Source organism: Carettochelys insculpta, chromosome 7 (genome assembly GCF_033958435.1).
Source record: "Carettochelys insculpta isolate YL-2023 chromosome 7, ASM3395843v1, whole genome shotgun sequence".
In the NCBI taxonomy this organism is placed as follows: domain Eukaryota; kingdom Metazoa; phylum Chordata; order Testudines; family Carettochelyidae; genus Carettochelys; species Carettochelys insculpta.
The window spans coordinates 6742533-6763272 of record NC_134143.1 but is presented as its reverse complement, the minus strand read 5'-3'; the positions used below and the strand labels follow the sequence as shown (position 1 = coordinate 6763272).

Below are 20740 nucleotides of genomic sequence, written 5' to 3'. Positions count from 1 at the left end.
AGACACTTGTTAACATTATGGCATTTGGTAAGTTTTACATCTCGTTTTTATGGGCGTCCCTCAATCATTTGCATGTGCACAGAAAAAGGCTCCGGATTTTTAATACTCAAATGAAGTCTCACTCTTTTTTGGTACCTTCTTATATTTTCATGTGTCGTCATTTTTTATTTTTATTAGGGTGGGTGGGGCTCAAACCTGGAGGTGGCCTGGGCCACTCTGGACTTCCCAACTCACCCTAACTGTGAGCTAAAGGGGAACAGGGAAGTGAAAGTTCATAAGCTGTCACAATAGCCGAGAGTAACCCGCCTTGGTTAGTGGGTATGAAAGGGAAACAGAGGACAAAATTAGCCCAAACACAAGGGCCTCCTGGTGCAATTCAAGGACAGGTCTAAGATCATGTCTGGTGAACAAGAGCAACTGAGGACTGAAAATTAACAAACCCAAATGGGTATGTTGGGTATTAAGGCCTAATCCAGGGACAAAAGAAAGAGCAGATAGGACGTTCCACCCACCACTCCCTTTGGGGTAATTAAGAAAGACTTGGGGGAGGAAAATTTAGATACTGGAGCGAGTTTCTCCACCATGGCTGCCACCTCCAACATCTCCTGGGACCCTGGATCTGCTTTGTCCCAATTCTGAGCGATGTCCTGATCAGACCAGGCCATAGAGAGGCACCCAAGTGACATTATCACCTGTACTAGCTGAATTCCAACAGCTCCCGGGGATACAAGATTACGTCTCACCCAGCCCCTTGGTGTGTTTGTTTCCTCCCTTGCCTTACCGTTTCTCTCTCCTACGTCCTGCTGCCTAAGACTGAGCAGCTCAGCCAGCAAGACGGTCTGCTTCCCAACCCAGCTGTAACCAGAAAGGCTGCTGAAAGCTATGCCCCAGGCAGCCCAGTGCTGGAAGAAGCACGCCAGTCTTGGAGCGTGTGATCACACGAGGTGCCAGGCCTGGGTTTTTCCAGCAGCACAGCTGCCATGGAGAGTCAGCACCGAAGAGAAGCTGCATTTTCTCACCGTGCTGCTCTTTTCTCTTCCCGTGTGTGTTTGTCTCACTTTGTCTGCTAAGAAATGGGATCCAGCTATAACAGGAACAGCAGCAGTGACAGCCAGTCTGAGCTTAAAATCATCCCTTTTCTGTCCCTCACAAAAGGAAAGTAATTAACATCTCTTGTAAGGAAAAGTGTCGAATGGGGAGGAGGTCTTTTAAGAACCCGCTCCAGCCAAAGAGAACAGGAACGAGGGACAGCATTACAATGAAAGTCATATTTAATACCCTCCATTTCAGATGCTTTCGCTGCTTTGCCCAGCTTTTCATAAAAAGTTAAAAGGGTTTGTCACAGTGTTTTTGCCATGGTACTAAACAGGCTGAGGTCTCTATCTACCAAACCTTGTTTAATGCTGGGCAGTGACTGGATTATATTAATACCTGTGTCCCTTTATTCCACCTAAATTAACACAACAGCTCCAGGTTTAACACCTGGAAAGGCAGCTCATTTTCAGAGAGCAGGGCTCTGTTTTCTATGAAAAATGGCTCACATTAGTCACTTTTGAAAATCTTGGCCATAAACTGTTGTCCTTCCTTGCCCCAGGCCCTGGCAAGCTAACCTGATGGTTCTTTCTTACACCCTTCCTGGGCTATAACCCCATAGCTTCATTTCCCAGGGGGCTGCTGGTGATTCACTTTACAGTCATTGAGTGCAGGCAGTTTGTACCGAGGACAATTTTAAACACTTACTGGTTGTTATATCTTCTTCCTCCAGCTGGTTGATTCCAAACAGATGCAAGCCGCTTGCAGGAATGTTTTTCTTCAGTGACTCAGTCAACAGTTTGTCCAGCGTGTGTATGTTATACGGTACAATTTTAAAGGCCTGAACACAAGTGAAAAGTAATTTATGTTGGAGGCATTTTCAGGCCAGACACTCAGTTCAGTTCGGATGTATGAGATAGGTTAAAAATAAACCTTACAAAAAAAACTAAAGTCAAGAGAATAGAATGATGGACACTCATAGGGGCAAAGTTAAAAGTTGTCCATGCAATTTTAACTGCTTCTTTGTTCCTATTCAGGATGCTGTATTTAGTTACGTGGTCGGGTATTACTTTTCTCAGGGATTGAGTCTGCAGCTGAGAAAGTACAGTGAGCAAGGCTGGAATGCAAAATTGATGTCATTTCTTGCAGCAGGAATGGAAAATGAATCAGCTACTTTTACTTTGTGCAATAAGCTCAGCTAGCCTGATCAGTTTTGCACGCAGCATAAGGCTCTTAGGTGTCAATTTCCAAATGGTTTGCGATTTCTTGGAGAGTTTTGTCCAGGTTCCGTAAAACCCAGTTTCTCATGTTAGCACAAAACTGGGGGTTGAATTACTTCATTTCCCTTGAGCTGCCAATAGATCTAGGAGTCACCCCTGCTCCTCAAAGGGAGAGCGTACACACTCCTTTTTGCAGATGGCAATCACCATTAGACCTAATTAATATTGGCTGCAAACAGACAGCTGACATTTCTTCCCCCCCGGGGAGCTCCTTCCCTTTGAGTGCTTTGGAAAGCCTTTTTGCTCACCTCCCGCCCCAGAAAGTGGCAATTGCGAAAGCTGCGTTTTGTCCGTTGTCCTTACCTGACACATGAACTCCACTGGGTTAGCGGCACCGGCCAGCAAGGTGCCGATCTCTTCCATGTCAGTGTAATAGCTGACGTTCGCTTCCCCCACCATCAAGTCGCCTGAATACAGCCGCAGAGCCGCTGCTCCAGATGTCAAGTCTTTCAAAGGAAAGGGAAACTGTCCCCGTTGAGAACAGGCAACGAGCAGCCAGAAGAAGCGCTGACACTAAAGGAGACATTTCCCTCCCCTCCACCAGCCCGTGGTTTTTGGTCGGGGGTGAAGCTGGCATGCGTCAGACGGGGCGTACAGGTCTGAGCACAGCTATGTCAGCCCAGCACTCCCCGCTAATTCCAATCAGCCTATCCAGTGCTGAGGCACAGCTCTGTTGAGGCACCTCAGCCCTGAGCTACAGCATCTTTTGCCACCTCAGTCCTAGAGATCTCTCGAGTAGGTTCCAACCCAAAGAACTGAGCACCTGCTGCTGATTGAGGGACGTGCAAAATCTCCAACCTCCCTGCGGCTACGGAGTCAAACTGACTTCAGTGAGGATTAAGAGCAGTCCAGCCCTGCAATGTTAATCAGACTCTGCTTTCATCTCCTATACACCTCTGACTTTATAGCCCTCCTGATGTGCAGCTCAGCAGATATTGGCCTTTTACGTCTAACATGATACATCAGGCATTTTGAGCCACATCCCTGCCAAGATCACCCATTAATTCCTGTTCACGGCTTTGTCTGGAACAAACCTTAATGCCACCTGGGCTAGAAGTTATTTCGCCTTCTCTCAGAGACAGCAACGCTCAGCACACTTTTTAGTTCAGTAAACTGGAGAAAAGGGAGGTTCTGTTTATACAGGGTGACCACGGGACAGGGAGATATGGAGGGAAGGGGCAACTCTTCCTGGCTGCACCAAGCCCCAGGGAGCTGGTACTCCCGCCGCCCAGAGCCCTTGGGAAGGGGTGGCCATGGGCGGTCCCTGCCCAGAGCCCCGGGGAAGCAGCAGCTGTGGGCAGCTCCTGCCCACATTCCCAGCCTCTGAGGAACTAAATACAGGACAATTCCTCCCTTTTAAAAAACAAGTCAGGAGGCCTTTTTGGTGTCTCAAATACAGGACCGTCCTGCCCAATACAGGACAGATGGTCACCCCGCCACAGTAGTGGATTCTCTATCAACAACCCTTTTTAAATCAGGCTGGCATGGTTTCTCACAGATCTGCTCTAGGAGTTATTGCGGGGCAGCTTGCTGGCCTGTGTTACACAGGAGGTCAGCTGGGTCGTCATATTTTCCCTTCTGGCCTGAGAATATTTGAATAAATCGATTTCCAAATGCGTATTTATATTATAGTCTTGTTTTAGACAGCCTACTTCACCCATTTTCCAGGCCTCTATCCGTGCGGCAGGGAAGCTGAAACAGATGTAATGCTCTGACTATTCCTCAGACTGCCCTATTACTGCATTATGTGCCCATAATCATGTTTTGATTCACTCTCTGATCCGGGGGGGGTGAAAAGAAAAAAACATTTTGTTTCCAATCAAAACGAGCATTTTTCAGGGAACCAGGAAGTTGGGTACAGGGCAGGTGGGAGGGAAATGTTTCATTTCCTTTGAGGTTTTCAAAGCTGATTATTTTTAATCAAATTGAAAGTATCTGCTCCATGAAAAATCATTTTGAATTGAAAAATCAAAATGTTTTGTTCTGACTTTTTCAAATTTTTAGTTTTCACCCATAGCCACTTGGAGAATTCAACAGGGCTTCACAAAATGTTTAGGTCAACCTGAATTTGCGTTTTATGGTGGAAAAACCTTTCAGATGAAAAATTGCATGCAGTTCTAAATACAGCCTTTTTCGCAAACGAACAGAGGCACTCGACTCAAGAAATGGAATGTGAACGGGAATTAACTAATAACTAGATAAAGCCACAGATTAGGGAACTGAGTCTGCGTAAAGTGAAAGACCAGGGAACGAAGACAGCAACTGACAATAAGACAGGTGAAAAGACAAGCGCAAGAAGAGACACACACAGCAGAGACCAGAGATTTGAAAAGTCACCATGGTCCAAAAGAAGGTAACTTGATCATTTACTTTCCTTATCTGTACAACATTCCTAGGCAAGAACATCATTGCCTTCAAACAGCACATAATCAAGGCTAAAAGAAATGACTTCGGCCTAAATGGATCCCCTTTTTCATCCAACCAGTTTCACTTTCGGTCTCCATTGGTCGATGAAGTCCCATGACCAAACCAAAGATGGCGACATTTGTGTCTCTTTGGGGAGATATTTCAATTCTCAACAGAAAGCGTGCTCATGAAAACGCTGAAATGTCAAACTTCCCTCGTACAAATCTTCTCAATCTTCTTCTGATGCCCAGGCATTAACAACAGGGTAATGGCAAGAATGCTTTGCACTTTAGCTTCCAAGTGCTTTACACATTGTAACTGAACTTCAAAACTCCCTACAAGGAGGGCTAGCATTACCTTCCTGACCTTACTGACTGGGGAAACAAACACAGAGGAGACAGGGACTCTACCAGTCCCACGCAGTGAGAAATGCTGGGAACGGAAGTTTGTGATTTCCGCGTCTACAGCTTTTTGTGTTCCAGCCTCTAGATTGTCCCTGCCTGCAACTCTCTAGCAGCCCAAATAAACTCACTTTACTTCCCATGTTGGTCTACCTACCAGGAGCTTGTACGGAGACTGTGTATTCATTTTCCAACTTGGCTGGCACACGCACAGATTGGGCATTCTCTGGAGAGAATTCCACTTCTGTTTTCACTTGACAATCCAGTTTACATCTCACGATAATATAAATTGTTGTCTGCACCTAGGGAAAAAAAAAAAGCCATCATGTCATGTAGGGTCACAGTATCCTGACCCTGGGCCTCACTGCAACCCCAGCACTGCTCTTGCCGCTGGATTCAGCTCTGATCATGGACACAACCTCCCAGCAAGTGGTCATTTAGAAACATCTTCTGAGTCCCTTCATAGCCTTGCACGCCAGGCCCTGTAGCAGGGTCTGTGGGCCGCAGAATAAAACTGAAGATTGGAGGATGGCTTGTTGGGAAGCGGTGAGCAGCGAGTGGACAGGGTCCTTGGGGAGGGAATGGCACAGGAGCCGGAAGAGGAGGCTGTGGAGGGTAGAGTAGGGATGGGCCCAGGGGCAGGGGAAGGGTGGTGCACCCCTGGGAAAAAAGAAAACTCAGTACCCACATGCACTAGCGCTGTTGTCAGTAAAACTGCGTTTGGTTGGGGTGAAAACACACAACCACAACCACCAAAGTTGTGTCAGCAAAAGCCCAGGCAGGGACAGTGCAGTGCCGGTGGGGACACTCTCCTGTCGATGGAAAAAAAGCCAAACCAGGGTGCCCCTCTGAGAGGGGGAGTTAATCGGCTACGCTTAAATCTCTCTGTGACTCTCTCAGCTTCCATTCCGGTGAACTGGGAAGGGGAAAGTTCTGCGACACCTTAAAGACGAACAGATTTATTTGCGTGTAAGCTTTGGTGGGCAAAAATCCACAGTCTTTAAGGTGCCGCAAGACTTCTCATTTTTGTGGATGCAGACTAACACGGCTGCCCCTCTGAGACTGGTCCATAAATAGAGCATCACTCTTTTTGCGGGTAGCCAGGGCTTTGAAGATCACCAACATGTTACATGTGTTCACTCCCAGTGTTTTTATTACACTAACAAGTCGTTTACTACAGGGATTATAACTGGAGTATCCTGTAAGTGTTCACTCAACTGTGCCAGGCTCTCTCAGCCCTGCCAGTGGACTGGAAGCTATCAAAAGTGGAGGATTTGGTCGTTTCTAGGCACCAAAAACGGCAGAAAAAGCCTACATCTGGTTCGGATTTCCCTCCCAGTCCTAAACTGTCTATGATTGTACCATTCCATGAGTTCTGGATTCTGTTGCTAGACACACCTCAGACAATGCATGCATTTTCATTTTAAAAATGTGACGAAACCGAGGCAGAGGTGAGTTGCCAGCAGCACATGGTTCCCATGAGGCTTAATTCACGGAGGCCTTGTTATCCCCCGCTAGAAAAGGACGTAACCAGGTTATTCACAGAATCACAGGCACATTCTCATGTTCCTCAGCTAACATCATCTATGCCATCATGTGCCAGCAATGCCCGCTTGCTCTGTATATTGGACAGACTTCAAACTCTCTTAGACAAAGAACTAAGGGGCATAAAACAAACATCAAAACACTCCTGATTCACAAACCGGTCAGCCAGCACTTTAATGGAGTGGGCCATTCTGTTAATGACCTAGAAGTCTGTGTTCCACTGCAATGGAACTTTCACAGCCATTTGGAAAGAGAGGTTGCTGAATTCTCTTTTATATTCAAATATGACACATTGACACATGGTTTGAACTGGGATGGCAATTATCTGGCTCATTATAAGGACTCTTCTACATCCTTTGCTTTATTCTAATTCTTGACTTCCCCCCCTCCACTTCTGCCCCTTTGCTCTCTGATTTGCTCTTCTTGATAATAATTTTCCGATTTGTCAACCTTGATTACTATGTTTGGTTCTCTGTGCCTTCAATATTGAGTCTGTTCTGGTGTGGCTATGGTCTGAAGAAGTGAGTCTGTCCCACGAAAGCTCCTCACCTAATAAATTATTTTGTTAGTCTTTAAAGTGCTTTTTCGTTTTGCTAGAAACGGAAAAAGCCTGATAGCACATACAATGCTGGTAGTGCATGAGGAGACCACATAACCTGGAAATGCCCTGAGATGATGGAGCGCCTGGTAAAAACGCAGGGATGGCAGCAACAGCACCTCCACGGATGCGGCACTTACATCTGTCCAGGAAGTTCCAAGCGTAGCCCCGGCTCCTTTTTTCAGGAAGCTCAGGCGGCCTCAGGATCTCAAGCTACTCAGATGAGTTCCCAGTTAACTTGGCTCTTAGTGGTGGGACTGTTCCCACGCCATTCAAACCCAAATGATCACACAAAGATCTTGGGCCTCAGTGACGGGCAAGGTCACTTCATAAAACACGGTCAGCTGTTTCCTTCTAATCTACGGCCTTCTCTCCCGTCCCACCGAGGAATGCTTCTGTCCCAGATGACTCTGTTCCAGTTTCTTCTCCTACATTCCAGTGTGCTCAGGTGCCACCACAAACAGCTGGTGCTGCAGTCGGGAACACCCTGGAACTCCCTTGGGAAGCTCAAATGCCATTACCCCCCAGCGACCAGTAGGGGTCAGTGCTGCAGTTGAACGATCCCTTGCCCAACCACAGTTGTGGTGAGTTTCAGGGCATTTCCCCTGCTCCTGCAGATGCAGGAAGAAGAGGCATCAGAGCAAGGACCAGGCCCACCACTCTCTGTGCCTCTCCCGGCACATGGGAGCACATGATACCTCTGCATCTGAACCAGAAACGCCCCATGTGCTGAAGCTGTTTTAGATGAGGTGACAATGCAGCCAAGAGCTGGAGTGCAAAAATCAAAAGTCAGGTGCAAAAAAAAAAAAAAAAAAACATGAATGACTTAAAAATTGGTGTTAAATGGCTTTGAGATTCTCAGTGGCCTATTGCTCTGAACCTTTATGGCTCATGTTTTCAAGCTGCTCTGCAGCCTTGAAAGCTAGAAACTCTAAATAAAGCTGAGGGTCTCCTAGACCCGTGACTCTAAGAGCTGGGGCATTAAATCAGAGGAACGATAAAAGGCTGGCAGTTGGCCTCACTGTGACAAGCCTAGGAAGACACCGAGTGTGTCCTGCAGACCTTGCGTTACTGCACTCAGAAGCTAAGCCGGCGCATTTTCTGCAACATGTGAAAAAGAAATAACGTAAACTGGTGGTCACATTGCAACACGACACGCTGCTTAGCTGTGGGGTTTCCAGTCTCTCAGAACAGTCTGCGTGTCCAGCTGGCTGGCCATCAGGTCTCAGACGCAACAGGGCTGGTGCTCCAGGAAATGGTTCTCTTGGGTCAGAGTTTGCTGCAGGATATGTATAGTACTTTCCACTGGGGGGGACTGCAGGGGATGAGCTGACAGAGTTGCTGTCTTGCACAAGCATCAGGGAATAGATCCAGATCATCTGCAGGAAGTGCCAAGAGCTGGTGAGTTAACCAGCCACCATGACTAATTACATCCCACCTGCCTGGATAAGCTCAAAAAAAGCCTAAGCCTCCTTCAGGCTGGGGGGCAACCCTATTTAAATCTTCATCGGAGGTTCCACAGTGCAGCCAGGACAACCATCGGACACTGAGCGTCCCATTGCTGCTCCTAGGCTGGGGGAAGAAATCTCAGGAGACAGGACCCTGAGGTCAGCGCCGGAGGAGGAGAACGGCATCTAGGCCTCCAGCAGGGCAGCGCAGAGAAGGAGCTGCCTGAGCACGCTGCAGTTCCCTGTGGAGAACTCTAGAGGAAATGGATATACTGTACCCCACAGCGTATGCGGTCAGGCTGCACCACCAAGTCTGCCAGGGCGCTCTCCGACTTCCTCGGCTGCTGACTCATGGCAAGTTTCCTGGAATAAACTGGGTCTCTCTCGTCTTCAGCCTCTGTGTCAGTCACTGAATCGCAGCCAGAATCTAAACAGAACAGATGGTCCCCCATTAGGCCAGTCTCAGGTCTTAATAACACACGAGTGCCTCTAGAGAGCCACAAACGTCGAAGTATTCGAAAAAGAGAATCGGCCCAAAGTCTGAAACAAGAAAGCAGAAAAGAGGACCCGGCGAAGAAAGGGGAATTGGCCACATTTCCTCATTTATTCCCATCAGGGGATGTTTGGGGACAGCTTTCATTTGCTCCCGGAGGCCTGCAGCTCGTCAGAACTGCTGCAGAAACACGAAATATGCTTATGCAACAGCCCTATTGGCGTGAAAATGAAACTACATGTTAACTTCAGTGACTGGAATTTGAGCATCAGCTGGGCTGACGCTAACAGCGCAAGCTTTAGGCACACTCCTTTCCCCCTTAATGCTTATGACGAGCCTGCTGGGGGTGAGGCAGGAAGGGCTACTTACCTAGCTCATCACAGAGTGGTATCAAAACCCTGGCTCCACCCAAGCCCACCTCGCTCGTTAACTGAGTGCCCCTCCATTCCCACAGGTCTGCCCATGCTCACCCGACGCCCCACTGGTTATCTATCAGCGGAGCCGCAATTGGGATGAATTTGGTCCCTGATGTTTAAAAGCCTCTTAAGGACCACTCCGTTGGAGCCACTCTGCCCCGTGTCCAGAAAGCGGACAGAAGTCGGAGTGGAGACACACGCCTGGGCCGCTGCATCACACTTCCTCACCCAGCCTGGGTGGGGAGTTCTGCTTGTGTGGTTTGTGTTTTCCCTCATTTCAGGAGGGCGGAAGGAGGGAGGATTTTATTGATTGATATTTGGGGTCATTTACAATAAGCCACTACAGTTATATGGCCAGGATATATTTTCTTACTGCAGAATTAACAACTGCATGTTGGCCATATTGGTTCATCATTGGATCATCTTCCCCCTTCTATTACTTAAATATTTAATTATTTAACTGCCATGCTTTTATATATATTCTACAAGATGGGGGTGGCGGTCACATGACCAGTCACCCCCTCCTCCCGCCCCTTCTTCCCTCACCAGTTGCCACTGCTTTAAACCCTACTTGAGGTCTCTCTCCGTATTTCCTCAGCTTGGCGTTGATTGACGGTCACCAGCGGGTCACCCTGATGGATTTGTAGCTTCCTCTAATAAGTCCTATGTTTGCAAGGGGATTTGCTGCATTTCGTCTGGGTTATTGCGTCTGGTACCCTGTGAATATCCTGTGTTAGGTCAATACCAAAAGATTGTCAGGAAACGCACCCAGGAACAGACACTCACTTCCCAGCAAAGATGTGAAACAATGCAAGAGCTAAGAACGGTGTTGCTCTGGGGCTCAGACCTTCTGCAGAGCTCAGACTGGTTTAGGACAGCAGGTCCGTTATGTGAGCTACAACAAGGGACTTTGGCTCAGTGCTCCCACTAATTTTTTCCATCCTGGGTGGAATAAATTATGTTATGGGCACCACCAACAGAAACACAGGTTGCCAACTGGGGGGTACTCTGCTAAACAGCTAGGCAGCACCTGAATCCCTGGGGATCTCATAGGGAACACTGCTTTGGCTAGACTTAAAGAGAGGCCATCCAGGAGGGGGGATCAGAGGGAAGATAAGAGGAACATGCCCACAGCTGTGGGGTCTAGACTGCCTTCCTGGAACGCCATGAAACAGATGTGCTCTTGTTTTAAAAATGCATCTCTCTCCTATTATGCTTTGTTCCTGCTGTTCAGATTAAACAATACTGTGGTTTACAAAGCCTCTCAGGTCTCTGGAGGCACCACCGCTCGCCTGCTCCCAAAGGGAAGAACTGCAGGGGCCCACCCAAGCCGGATCTGCCAGGTAAGCATGGCTGATACCCAACAGCTGTCACCCCAGACCTGGCCCGTGAGTGGGACAAGCGCAGGATTCCACACCGAGGTACAGTGAACCCTGTCACTGTGACCATTCCTCGGGAGAAGAATGGTGGCCTCAGTCCAATTTCCCACAGACAACACCCACAGCCACTAAAACATCAACAGGCTCAACTGGTCCTGCAGTCACTGAAAAGGAACCAAGAACGGAGCAGAAGCAGCAGCCCCTTCAGCCTTCTGACAGGACACTGAGGGCGGTGTCCGTTGGAAGCACCTGCCGCCTCTGACTAGCGCTCAGTTCACATCACTGAAAAATCCGAGCGAAGTCACTACCTTCGCCTGCCAGAGGCTAATGACACAGCAGCCACGATACCAGGAAGGTCTGAGTTTTGTTTAGCTGGTTCCTGGTAGTCAAACAGCAATAAAAGTCATGGCCAGTTTTTTTTTTTTAACTGACTATTTCCTGGCATGGGTTTGGGGAAACGGTAATAATTTTTTTTTAAATGGCTGATTTCTTATTTCAATCACTAATTTTAAAACGCACGCATTGCTAGCTCTTCTGGTAGCTCGTTAAGAATGTACATTGAGATGTTAAAAACAGATAAAACATGCACTATGGAAAATCTCAGAATTCTACTTCTGCATTGCTAGAGATTTTTTTCGACTAGAAAATTTAAAATGCTCATCTCTGCAGATAAAAATCAAGATCCCGGCCTCACTGACATCCTTACTGCATGAATGCCAACCTAAAACAGAACTGGCAAGCCAGCAGCCCAGGCTGTATTTACAGAGACCTTGCAATATACTGAACTCCCATAAGTTGAGAGCATTCAAAGCAGCAAAACATCAGAGGAGCACTTCTCCAGTGATTTCCAACCCTAAGTCTCTGGAACAGGGGCCATCTGTCTTTTTGTTCTGTGTTTGCCCCACACCTAGCACAACGCAGGCCTGGCTGTGGTGGGGTTGTGCTCTACCCCAACACAAATAAAGAACAATAAGGGAGCTGGACAAAAATCCCCAGAGTTTCAGCTCCTAAGATTGGCTGCCTAAAGCACCCAAGTGTGAAGGTCAGGATAACTTTGCTAATGCATTGTATTTAAACAGCTGTTCATTGTCTAGCCTTTGTTTTGAAGTGACACATTATATCCCATTAAATGTAATGAAAAAGGGATACAATCCTGCCGGCCGGTGCCGCAAACACTCGCATACGGGGCCTAACTTTAAGCGCCAGCACAGCCTCTTTGAAGTCAAAGAGCCTATTCATGTGCGTGAAAGCAGGAACCTGCTGAAGTGACGGAACAAAGTCTCTGGACTGCAGGGTGACAACACTCAAAGAGAAGGTTCCTACCGATAGCGGCATTGTAAAAACCAGCATTTAGATACGAATTTTTAGCCTAAGGTTACAAAAGCCCAAGTTTTCAGACTAAGTTTGTTAATTTTTTAAATCAATGTAAATTGGCTGGAAATTCTGTAAACTATTTAAATCGGTGCTTTAAAATGCCGGACTGCAAAAACCACCACCCAACCCCCGGCCTTGGAGTGCCAGCTTTGGGCCTAATGGTCAGAGGCACTGAACATCCCATCTGCTTTTGGAGTCATGGGTGTTCAGTCCCTCAGAAAGATCAGGTCTGAGGACATCAAGCTGTGCATCCGACAATATGAGCCGCTTGAGACGGACTGCCATCGCCAGCTGTTCTCTGCCTCCCTCTGTACAAGCCCGACACGAATGAAACAGACCAAGAAGCGCAGTCAGATAAATCAAATCTGTGGAAATGACGAACGGCCGGCCGCCTGTCTCTGATGTGTCTCTGCAGCACGTTCTGGTGTACGTGGCTGCCCCCTGCCCCTTCCCTCCAGGCTGCTGTCAGAGCAGCACAGCCTAAGAGTGTCCTGGGGAGATCTGACAATCCCTACCGTAACCGGCTTTTCATAATCTCAGTCTCTGATCTGATCAGCCTCCGAGCGGATGGAATTCCTGCTTGGAGCGATCAAGTGTGTGACTGGGTTACAGCAGGGAGAATGTTAAATCCCTGAAATGTATACAAGGCCTGGCACCCAGAGGAATCCCAAAGCAAAACAATACAGAGGGAGTATCAGAGGGGTAGCCGTGTTAGGCTGTATCTTCAAAACCAACAAGAAGTCCTGTGGCACCTTATAGACTAACAGATATTTTGGAGCATACGCTTTCGTGGGCAAAGAAAGCTTCGCCCACGAAAGCTTATGCTCCAAAATATCTGTTAGTCTATAAGGTGCCACAGGACTTCTTGTTGTTTTAGAATATAGAGGGCTCATTCTCCACCCCTAAAATGCCACCATCTCTGGGGTGGAAGAGAGTAACATTACACAGTACGCACCGTGCTCTGTTGAAAACGAGGCTCTTTAAGAAAGGAATCAGGTACCAGCTCAGAACTCAGCGGTGCCCTCAAAAGGAGAGAGGGGAGGCAGGGGCGCAGGCAAGGACAAAAGGAAAATGTCAGCCTGCGGCGACGGCACTGCTACGTGGACCTGGGGCGCTGGAAGCAAGCCGTGAGCCAAGCCCCATGATGGGAGATGGCAGATGGAGAGCAAAAGCAGTGGCTGGGTCACGTCGATTGTAGATGAAAGCTGGGAGATTGTGGGCAGAGAGGAAGGTGGCCATGTGAAGAGGAAGACAAGTGCTGAGAAGGGCTACTGGAGAAGGCCGCTGCCAGGGACTTCAGGGGGAGGAGCAAGGGGCCTGGGAAAGCCAGGTGAGCGGAGAAAGGCTGAAAGGTGTCTGGATTTTCTCCCAAAACATTCAGTCACATGAGCTGAGGAGCAAAGGCAGCAGATGAAAGAGGAAACAGGGCCAGGGCCCAGTGCAAGGGTGACCAGGCCAGGGCAGAGGATAGATACGATGGAATCAGTGGAGGGGATGGGAGCTGAGCAGCCAAGAGGGCTCAGCCAAACACGAGTCCTTCAGGAAATGGAACCGCAGCCCAAGGGAAGCAAAAAGAAGGGAGCCCGAGCTCAGACTTAGGCCAGGTCTACACTAGACCTTAAAGTCAATCGTAGACACGCAATCGACATATCTACAATTGACTTGCCTAGCCATCCTCACAGAGGGTGTTGATGGAACAAACTCTCCTGTCGACCTCCCTTACACCCGACAAGAATGTGGAGTCCCACGGTCAACCATCGACCCTAGAGAATTCAATTTCACGCATCCCCACTAGGCACACAAAATCAAACCCCAGAGGATCAACCCTGACCAGGTTGATCTCCCAGTAAGTGTAGACACACCCCACGGCAGATAGAGTGCACGATGGACGTCCAAGGGCTGGGCTGGAGGGTCATCCTACCAAGGCCCTTCTTGGTGCACTGTGGTTCAGGTCATCTTCCTGGCTCAGTCATGCCTGTGGCTTCACCCTCCAGCCACAAAGAACCCTTTCAGGTGAAGAGAAAGTCCTCCAAGCCAGACAGGCCTCACCCCGGTAGGGTGGCAGAATAGGTTGCTTGCTCACAAGGTCCCTTCCAGCTCTGTGAGATGTGTATCTCCATATATTATATACATTAAGTTGCGACAAGGGCAGTTTAGCATGGGCCTTAGGAAAACTTCCCATCAGGGTGGTTAAGTGCTGATCTACAGTCCTCAGGGAGGTTGTGGCATCTCTGTCGTTGGATATTTTTAAGATCAGGTCAGATATATACCGTGAGTGCGGGGCACTGGCCTACGTGACCTCACAAGGTCCCCTCCTGTGTGATGACTCTATGACTCAACCTACGCTAGGGACTATCTACACACAAAATGCAGTTTGTCAACAAACTGCCAACCAAAAAACCATGCCGACGCTTCGGGGGCTCTTTTGCTGACAGAGCGGCTCAAAAGATGGATCCGCTTTTAGGCGTAGATGCAATCCATCGACAGTTTTGTCAGAACATCTCTTCCGACAGTAACTTCTGGCAACAAATGCTTCTAGGTTGTGGAACCTCCATCGCTGGAGATATTTAAGAACAGGTTAGAGAAATGTCTGTCAGGGATGGTCTAGACAGTACTTGGTCCTGCCACTGGGGTAGGGGGCTGGACTCAATGGCCTCTAGAGGTCCCTTCCAGTCCCAGCATTCTATGATTCTAAGATTCTCGTGTAGACTTAGCCTATGAGAACCGTGGTTGAGGAGAACCAGCTGACAATAAATTTGGGATCTATTAAAGCTTCTGGGGGGGGGTTTGATCTTGTAGCACATTTCCTCCTAGCCCTAGTCTTGCCTGTGGCTGTGGAACAGAGCTACCAGGAAGAATGAAAACAGAGCAAGCCCTGTCAATCAATGACTGGATTAACTGAGGATGGAGGAGCCAACTCGGGGACCTTTGGAAATGAATTCTTCACTGGTTCTCTCACTCAGAAAATTCTAACTCTGGCCTTTCTATCTATCCCCAGCAGCAACTGGGCAACACTGGGGGGCCTATGCGGGGAGACCGAGTTTCCCACCATTGATATATGAACGTGCATGAGCCACAGCACAGATCACTTTACTAACCCCAGCAGTACAAAGACCCCCCAAGGGACAGGCAGAATTGGCCTCATTACACTGACCAGGAAACCAAAGAGTTGCCCGCCACCACCACACACTATTTGCAAAATGGGTATAATTAGAAGCAAAAGCATCCATCTTAGACCGACCATAGAGAGGGGACTGATCCCTTCCTTGATCACTAGGACATACAGGTTGAACCTCTGTGGTCCAGCAACATCCATAATCCAGCATGATTTTAGTTAGCTGGATGACCACTTATTGTACCCACACTTCCCCAGTCCCATAAAGTTTGTTTCCAGCCGCCAGTTCTGGCCCCCACTGTTCCGTGCTGTTATTTAAGCTGTAATTTACCCCTCAATGTCTTCTAAAAGCCCAGTCAACAGTGGAAGTGTTGGTAATGTTGCTAGACAACGTGACCTCCCGTGGTCCAGCAAATTCTCTCACCCAATGCCGGTCAGGTCCCGAAGCTGCTGGATTAGAGAGGTTCAGCCTGAACTGAGCTCCCCCTCTCAGTAATTATTGCTTTCATCAACTCACCCTAATCTCTGTCTTGAGAAAAAAAGACCCTCTCTGCTCCCCTTCAAATAAACTACCCTCAGCCCAGGCCGGACTATTTCTGGAGTATGCCTAAGAACAGCAGCCAGACAAAGAACCATGTAGCCAAAAGTCAGAGAACAACTCCATGCAGTGTCTCTCCCATCCCAGCCAAGCCACCGCACTCCATTTCCAGCCAGCTGTTTGATTTCACTGTGTGTCTGTAGCACCCACCGGAAAACTAGAGGAAAGCTTGATGTGGCCACCTGCTCTGCCGTTCCCGACAAACATAAGACAACGGGAAGCATCAGGTTATTTTAACAGACAATGTTGTTATGTGCAGAACACACATCCAGTCTGCCACCCACTTCCTCCTGACTATCTGCCTTGAGCTGACAGCCTGGTTTCCCAGGGCTTAGTTCCCTCCGCACCAGGCATGGGAGCTGGCTGGAAGAGTCAGCAAATTATGCAGAGCACTTCAGCCTACACAGTCATATGGTTCACAGGGCTTAGCGTTAACCAGCTGGGCAGGGCTGAGTAATTCATCTGCAGGTGACCTTTGGACACGTTTTTCTTCACAGGCTGCTTCTTCCCCAGCTGAGATAGCACAATGAAAGGTGCAGCCAAATGTAGCGTGAATACCCCAAAGATGAGCGTGAAACCTACGAACGGACTGGCACTTCTACCTGGAGGCTGAGTTCAGATCTGACTGGGCAAACTCAGCTGCAACTGCCAGCAACCAGTGACAAGGGGCTTTGGCAGAAGCATGGCTGGAAAAGCGAGGCCACGCCCTGCCTCGTACTCGCTGCTAGGACGCTGTTGCCTTACATGAGGAATATGCAAGCTTGGGTCCGGCTCACCCCAAGTTCCTGCACTGTCGGGGAAGCGGAAGCATTGCAGAGGCAGAAGCAATTGACCTCAAGCGGTGGGATAAGAAAGTTTTGTGGCACAGCTCCGACGAGTGCCAACGGAAACACAGGCGAGGCGAGTGAGCAGGAAAGCCCAGCACGGCAGGGAGGTCTGGGCGGAACTCGGAACCCCCCTCACCCAAGTGAGCCCCCAGGTTGGGAGAAGAGAGACTTTTGACCTTATAGGTGAGAGGGGAGCTCGCCACAGCTGGTTGGTAGCTAGGCTGAAATTCTCAGCTTAAAGTTCCAAGCCCTCGTGAGGTAGCTCCTTGCAGGTGGTAAAATCAGGCACAGAAGCTGTATCCCCAAGAGACTTCCCTTACATCTCCGATCTTTGCTCCCACCGCTGAAACTCCACCACTTGCTGTAGCACCCGCTCCTGCTGCACAGGGTCCGCATGCAACCAGGACACACACCAAGGGGCTGCTCTGTGCTCTGCTCCCAGCGTGGCTGCCACAGGGAGATGCTTTTGAGAAGGACTGCCAGAGGCTGCTAGAGACAAAACTCCAAAGCCTCAGCTCAAGAGGTTCAGACTAGGCAGCCCTGGGATACTATCAGAGCTTCCTGGGCTCTTTCAGCAGAACCTGTGAGGTGGGTCAGCCCTCCAGGCAAGCCACAAGCTCCCCTATTGTGAGAAAGAGGAGTTGAAATGAAGAACACACGCCTGGCCCTCACACCACTGCCCTCACCCTCTCGCTGCAGGGCTGGCACCCTCTCGCCGTCCTGAGGCAAGCACAAGAGCCATTTCTCCCTCGGCCTGCCCTGATTTTCCCCACCTCTGGCTTCCTCCCCCTGGGAGATTGTGCTCCATCTGCATTCCCTTTCCCAGCCCCTCTGCTCCCTGGGTCTCAACCATCTTGCCTCTCTCCAAGGCCCTTCTGGATGGCTTCCCAGCCCTTGGAGGGCCCACCTCAGGCCTCGCCCTGTCCCAGTCTCTTCCCATTCTGAGGGAACTCAGCTCCTTATATTCTTGACCATTCCCTCCCAGCCTTGCTCCTGAAGGGCACCTCCCCTCATCCAGGAGGGATGCAAGTATAACACCAACAGACTCTGCCATCTGTGGTGGGAACTGAACCTGGGACCTCCGGAGCTTGGTGCCTGAGCCTCCATTGTGGGAGCTAACCGCCTGCTGGCTGGCAGCTAGGGCTGTAGAGCTGCCCCACCGTTCTCTCTGTAAGTGGTCTCCACACCACTAGGAGGGACGATGCACCACACTCAGGCAGTGTGTGGGTCAGCACATGCTCCCTAAAGGTGGGGGGCTACCTGCCCCCCATGCTCCTCCCTTCCCTGCACCACCTCCCTCCCCCCGAGCCTGCACGCCTTCCAACTCCCCCGAAGCCTTGCTCCCGTGCCTTCTCTCCCCCAGACCCTACCCTCACCCATGCCTCTCTGGCCCTCTCCCGTCGCTCACCCTCACGGCCTGTGCAACGTGGAAGGGCAGTCTGCGCACGTTCACAAGCGGCGAGGCCACGGCCCCCCCGGCCCCACCTGCTCTGGGCCCCGTGCCCTCAGTCCCGCCACCCCAGAAGGCCTTTGAGTGTGGCTGAGCCGTCTCCCTCCAGGGGTTCTGCACCGCGTTAGACGAAACCAAACCACTTCCGATGACCTGGGGTCTGAGCGACTTAACCAAGCTCCTGTAGCGCAACAGAAGCAAAGGTGAAGTGGTGGGGCTGGCTGCCCTGTGCTGCACAATTCCGTCCTCAGGGATGGTGCATCACGCCCCAGCTTCACTTTCCAACAAGTCTGCCTTTGTCCTGTGAAGGGGAACAACCCTGACCTCCCCTCAGATGACTGCGTTAGTGGCCACAGGCATGGCCTCTCAACAGCCCGCCTCACCCTCGGGTCCCCAGCCACCTGTCTATTGCATTCTTCCGCGCCCGGCCCACAAGGAGCAGTGGCCACCTCTCACACAATCTCCCAGCCTTATGAGGAGTCTCGCCAACAGCCACAGGCTATACCGCAGGAACATCAGTCCTGGGACTTCTCCTTGCAACGAAGCCCGTTGCCAGCTTTGTCCACATATCTATTCCGGGAGTACCATCACTGCACCTAACCAGGTTAGTCACAGAATCACGGGCACTTTCTCATGTTCCTCAACTAACATCATATGCGCCATCATGGACAGACTTCAAACTCTCTTAGACAAAGAGTTAATGGGCACAAAGCAGACATAAAAACCCTCTTGATCCAAAAACCAGTCAGCCGACATTTTAATGGAGTGGGCCATTCTGCTAATGACTTAAGAGTTTGCGTCTTACTGAAGAAGAATTTTCACACTACTTTGGAAAGAGAGGCTGCTGAACTCTCTTTTATATTCAAATTTGACACATTAACACATGGTTTGAACCAGGATGCGAATTTTCAGGGTCATTATAGAGGCTCTTTTGCAAGCTTGGCTTAATCTAATGTTTGACTCTGCCCTACCCCGCCCCTCTGCTCTCTGATTTGCTCACCTTGATAATTTTTTTTCTGATTTGTTAACCTTGATTACTATTTTCGCTTCTCTGTGCCTTAAATATTGAGTCTGTTCTGACCTGGCTATGGTCTGAAGAAGTGGGTCTGTCCCATGAAAGCTCCTCACCTAATAAATTATTTTGTTCGTCTTTAAAGTGCTACTTGACTGCTTTTTTGCGTTGTTCTGTACAGATGACTTTGAACGGCTTACAATGTGAAATTTCCCCAGGAGGGCACAACGTGATCAGCAGCTGGGTCTCAGGCTCATTCATCTCATTCAAAACGTCGGGCTACGTGACTGCTTTTATGTCAGCGTTTTCACATTGCTCTACCGATGAATAAAGTTTTTACATTCTGCAGACTGGGTTTCCTGCACTCGCCAAAAGGGCTTTTTTCATATGAACATAACCAATGTTCCCATCGGTTTGGGTTACGTTAGACAGGTCTTCCAGCTTAAGAACATAAGAACGGCCATACTGGGTCAGACCAAAGGTCCATCCAGCCCAGCATCCCATCTGCCGACGGTGGCCAATGCCAGGTGCCCCAGAGAAGGAGAACAGAAGACAATGATCAAGTGATTTATCTCCTGCCATCCATCTCCTGCCCTTGCTCTGAAGGCTAGGGCACCATACTTTATCCCTGGCTAATAGCCATTTATGGACCTAACCTGCAAAAATTTATCAAGCTCTTTTTTAAACCCTAATAGAGTCCTGGCCTTCACAGCCTCCTCGGGCAAGGAGTTCCACAGGTTGACTGTGCGCTGTGTGAAGAAAAATTTCCTTTTATTAGTTTTGAACCTACTACCCATCAATTTCATTTGGTGTCCCCTAGTTCTTGTATTATGGGAAAAGGTAAATAATTTTTCTATATTCACTTTCTCCACACCATTCATGATTTTATATACCTCTATCATATCGCCCCTCAATCGCCTCTTTTCCAAACTGAAAAGTCCCAGTCTCTCTAGCCTCTCCCCATATGGGACCCGTTCCAAGCCCCTAATCATCTTAGTCGCCCTTTTCTGAACCTTTTCTAATGCCAATATATCTTTTTTGAGGTGAGACTACATCTGCACACAGTACTCGAGATGTGGGCGTACCATAGTTTTACATAGGGAAAGTATGATATCTTTTGTCTTATTATCGATCCCTTTTTTAATAATTCCTAACATCCTATTTGCCTTACTAACTGCCGCTGCACACTGCGTGGATGTCTTCAGAGAACTATCCACTATAACTCCAAGATCCCTTTCCTGATCTGTCATAGCTAAATTTGACCCCATCATGTAGTATGTGTAATTTGGGTTATTTTTTCCAACATGCATTACCTTACACTTACCCACATTAAATTTCATTTGCCATTTTGCTGCCCAATCACTCA

General features: G+C 49.0%; 1 protein-coding gene across 2 annotated transcripts in view; it reads right to left on the bottom strand.

Moving 5' to 3' along the window:
- PIK3AP1 (phosphoinositide-3-kinase adaptor protein 1) overlaps positions 1 to 20740 on the bottom strand; it is an 83474-nt gene that overhangs the window by 31943 nt on the left and 30791 nt on the right. For both annotated transcript variants that reach the window (XM_074999839.1, XM_074999838.1), the window contains 4 exons: positions 8989 to 9137; positions 5277 to 5421; positions 2616 to 2758; positions 1741 to 1873 (listed from right to left, as the gene is read on the bottom strand). In XM_074999839.1, the coding sequence (XP_074855940.1) occupies positions 1741 to 1873; positions 2616 to 2758; positions 5277 to 5421; positions 8989 to 9137 (570 nt within the window). The remainder of the gene's footprint in view (positions 1 to 1740; positions 1874 to 2615; positions 2759 to 5276; positions 5422 to 8988; positions 9138 to 20740) is intronic.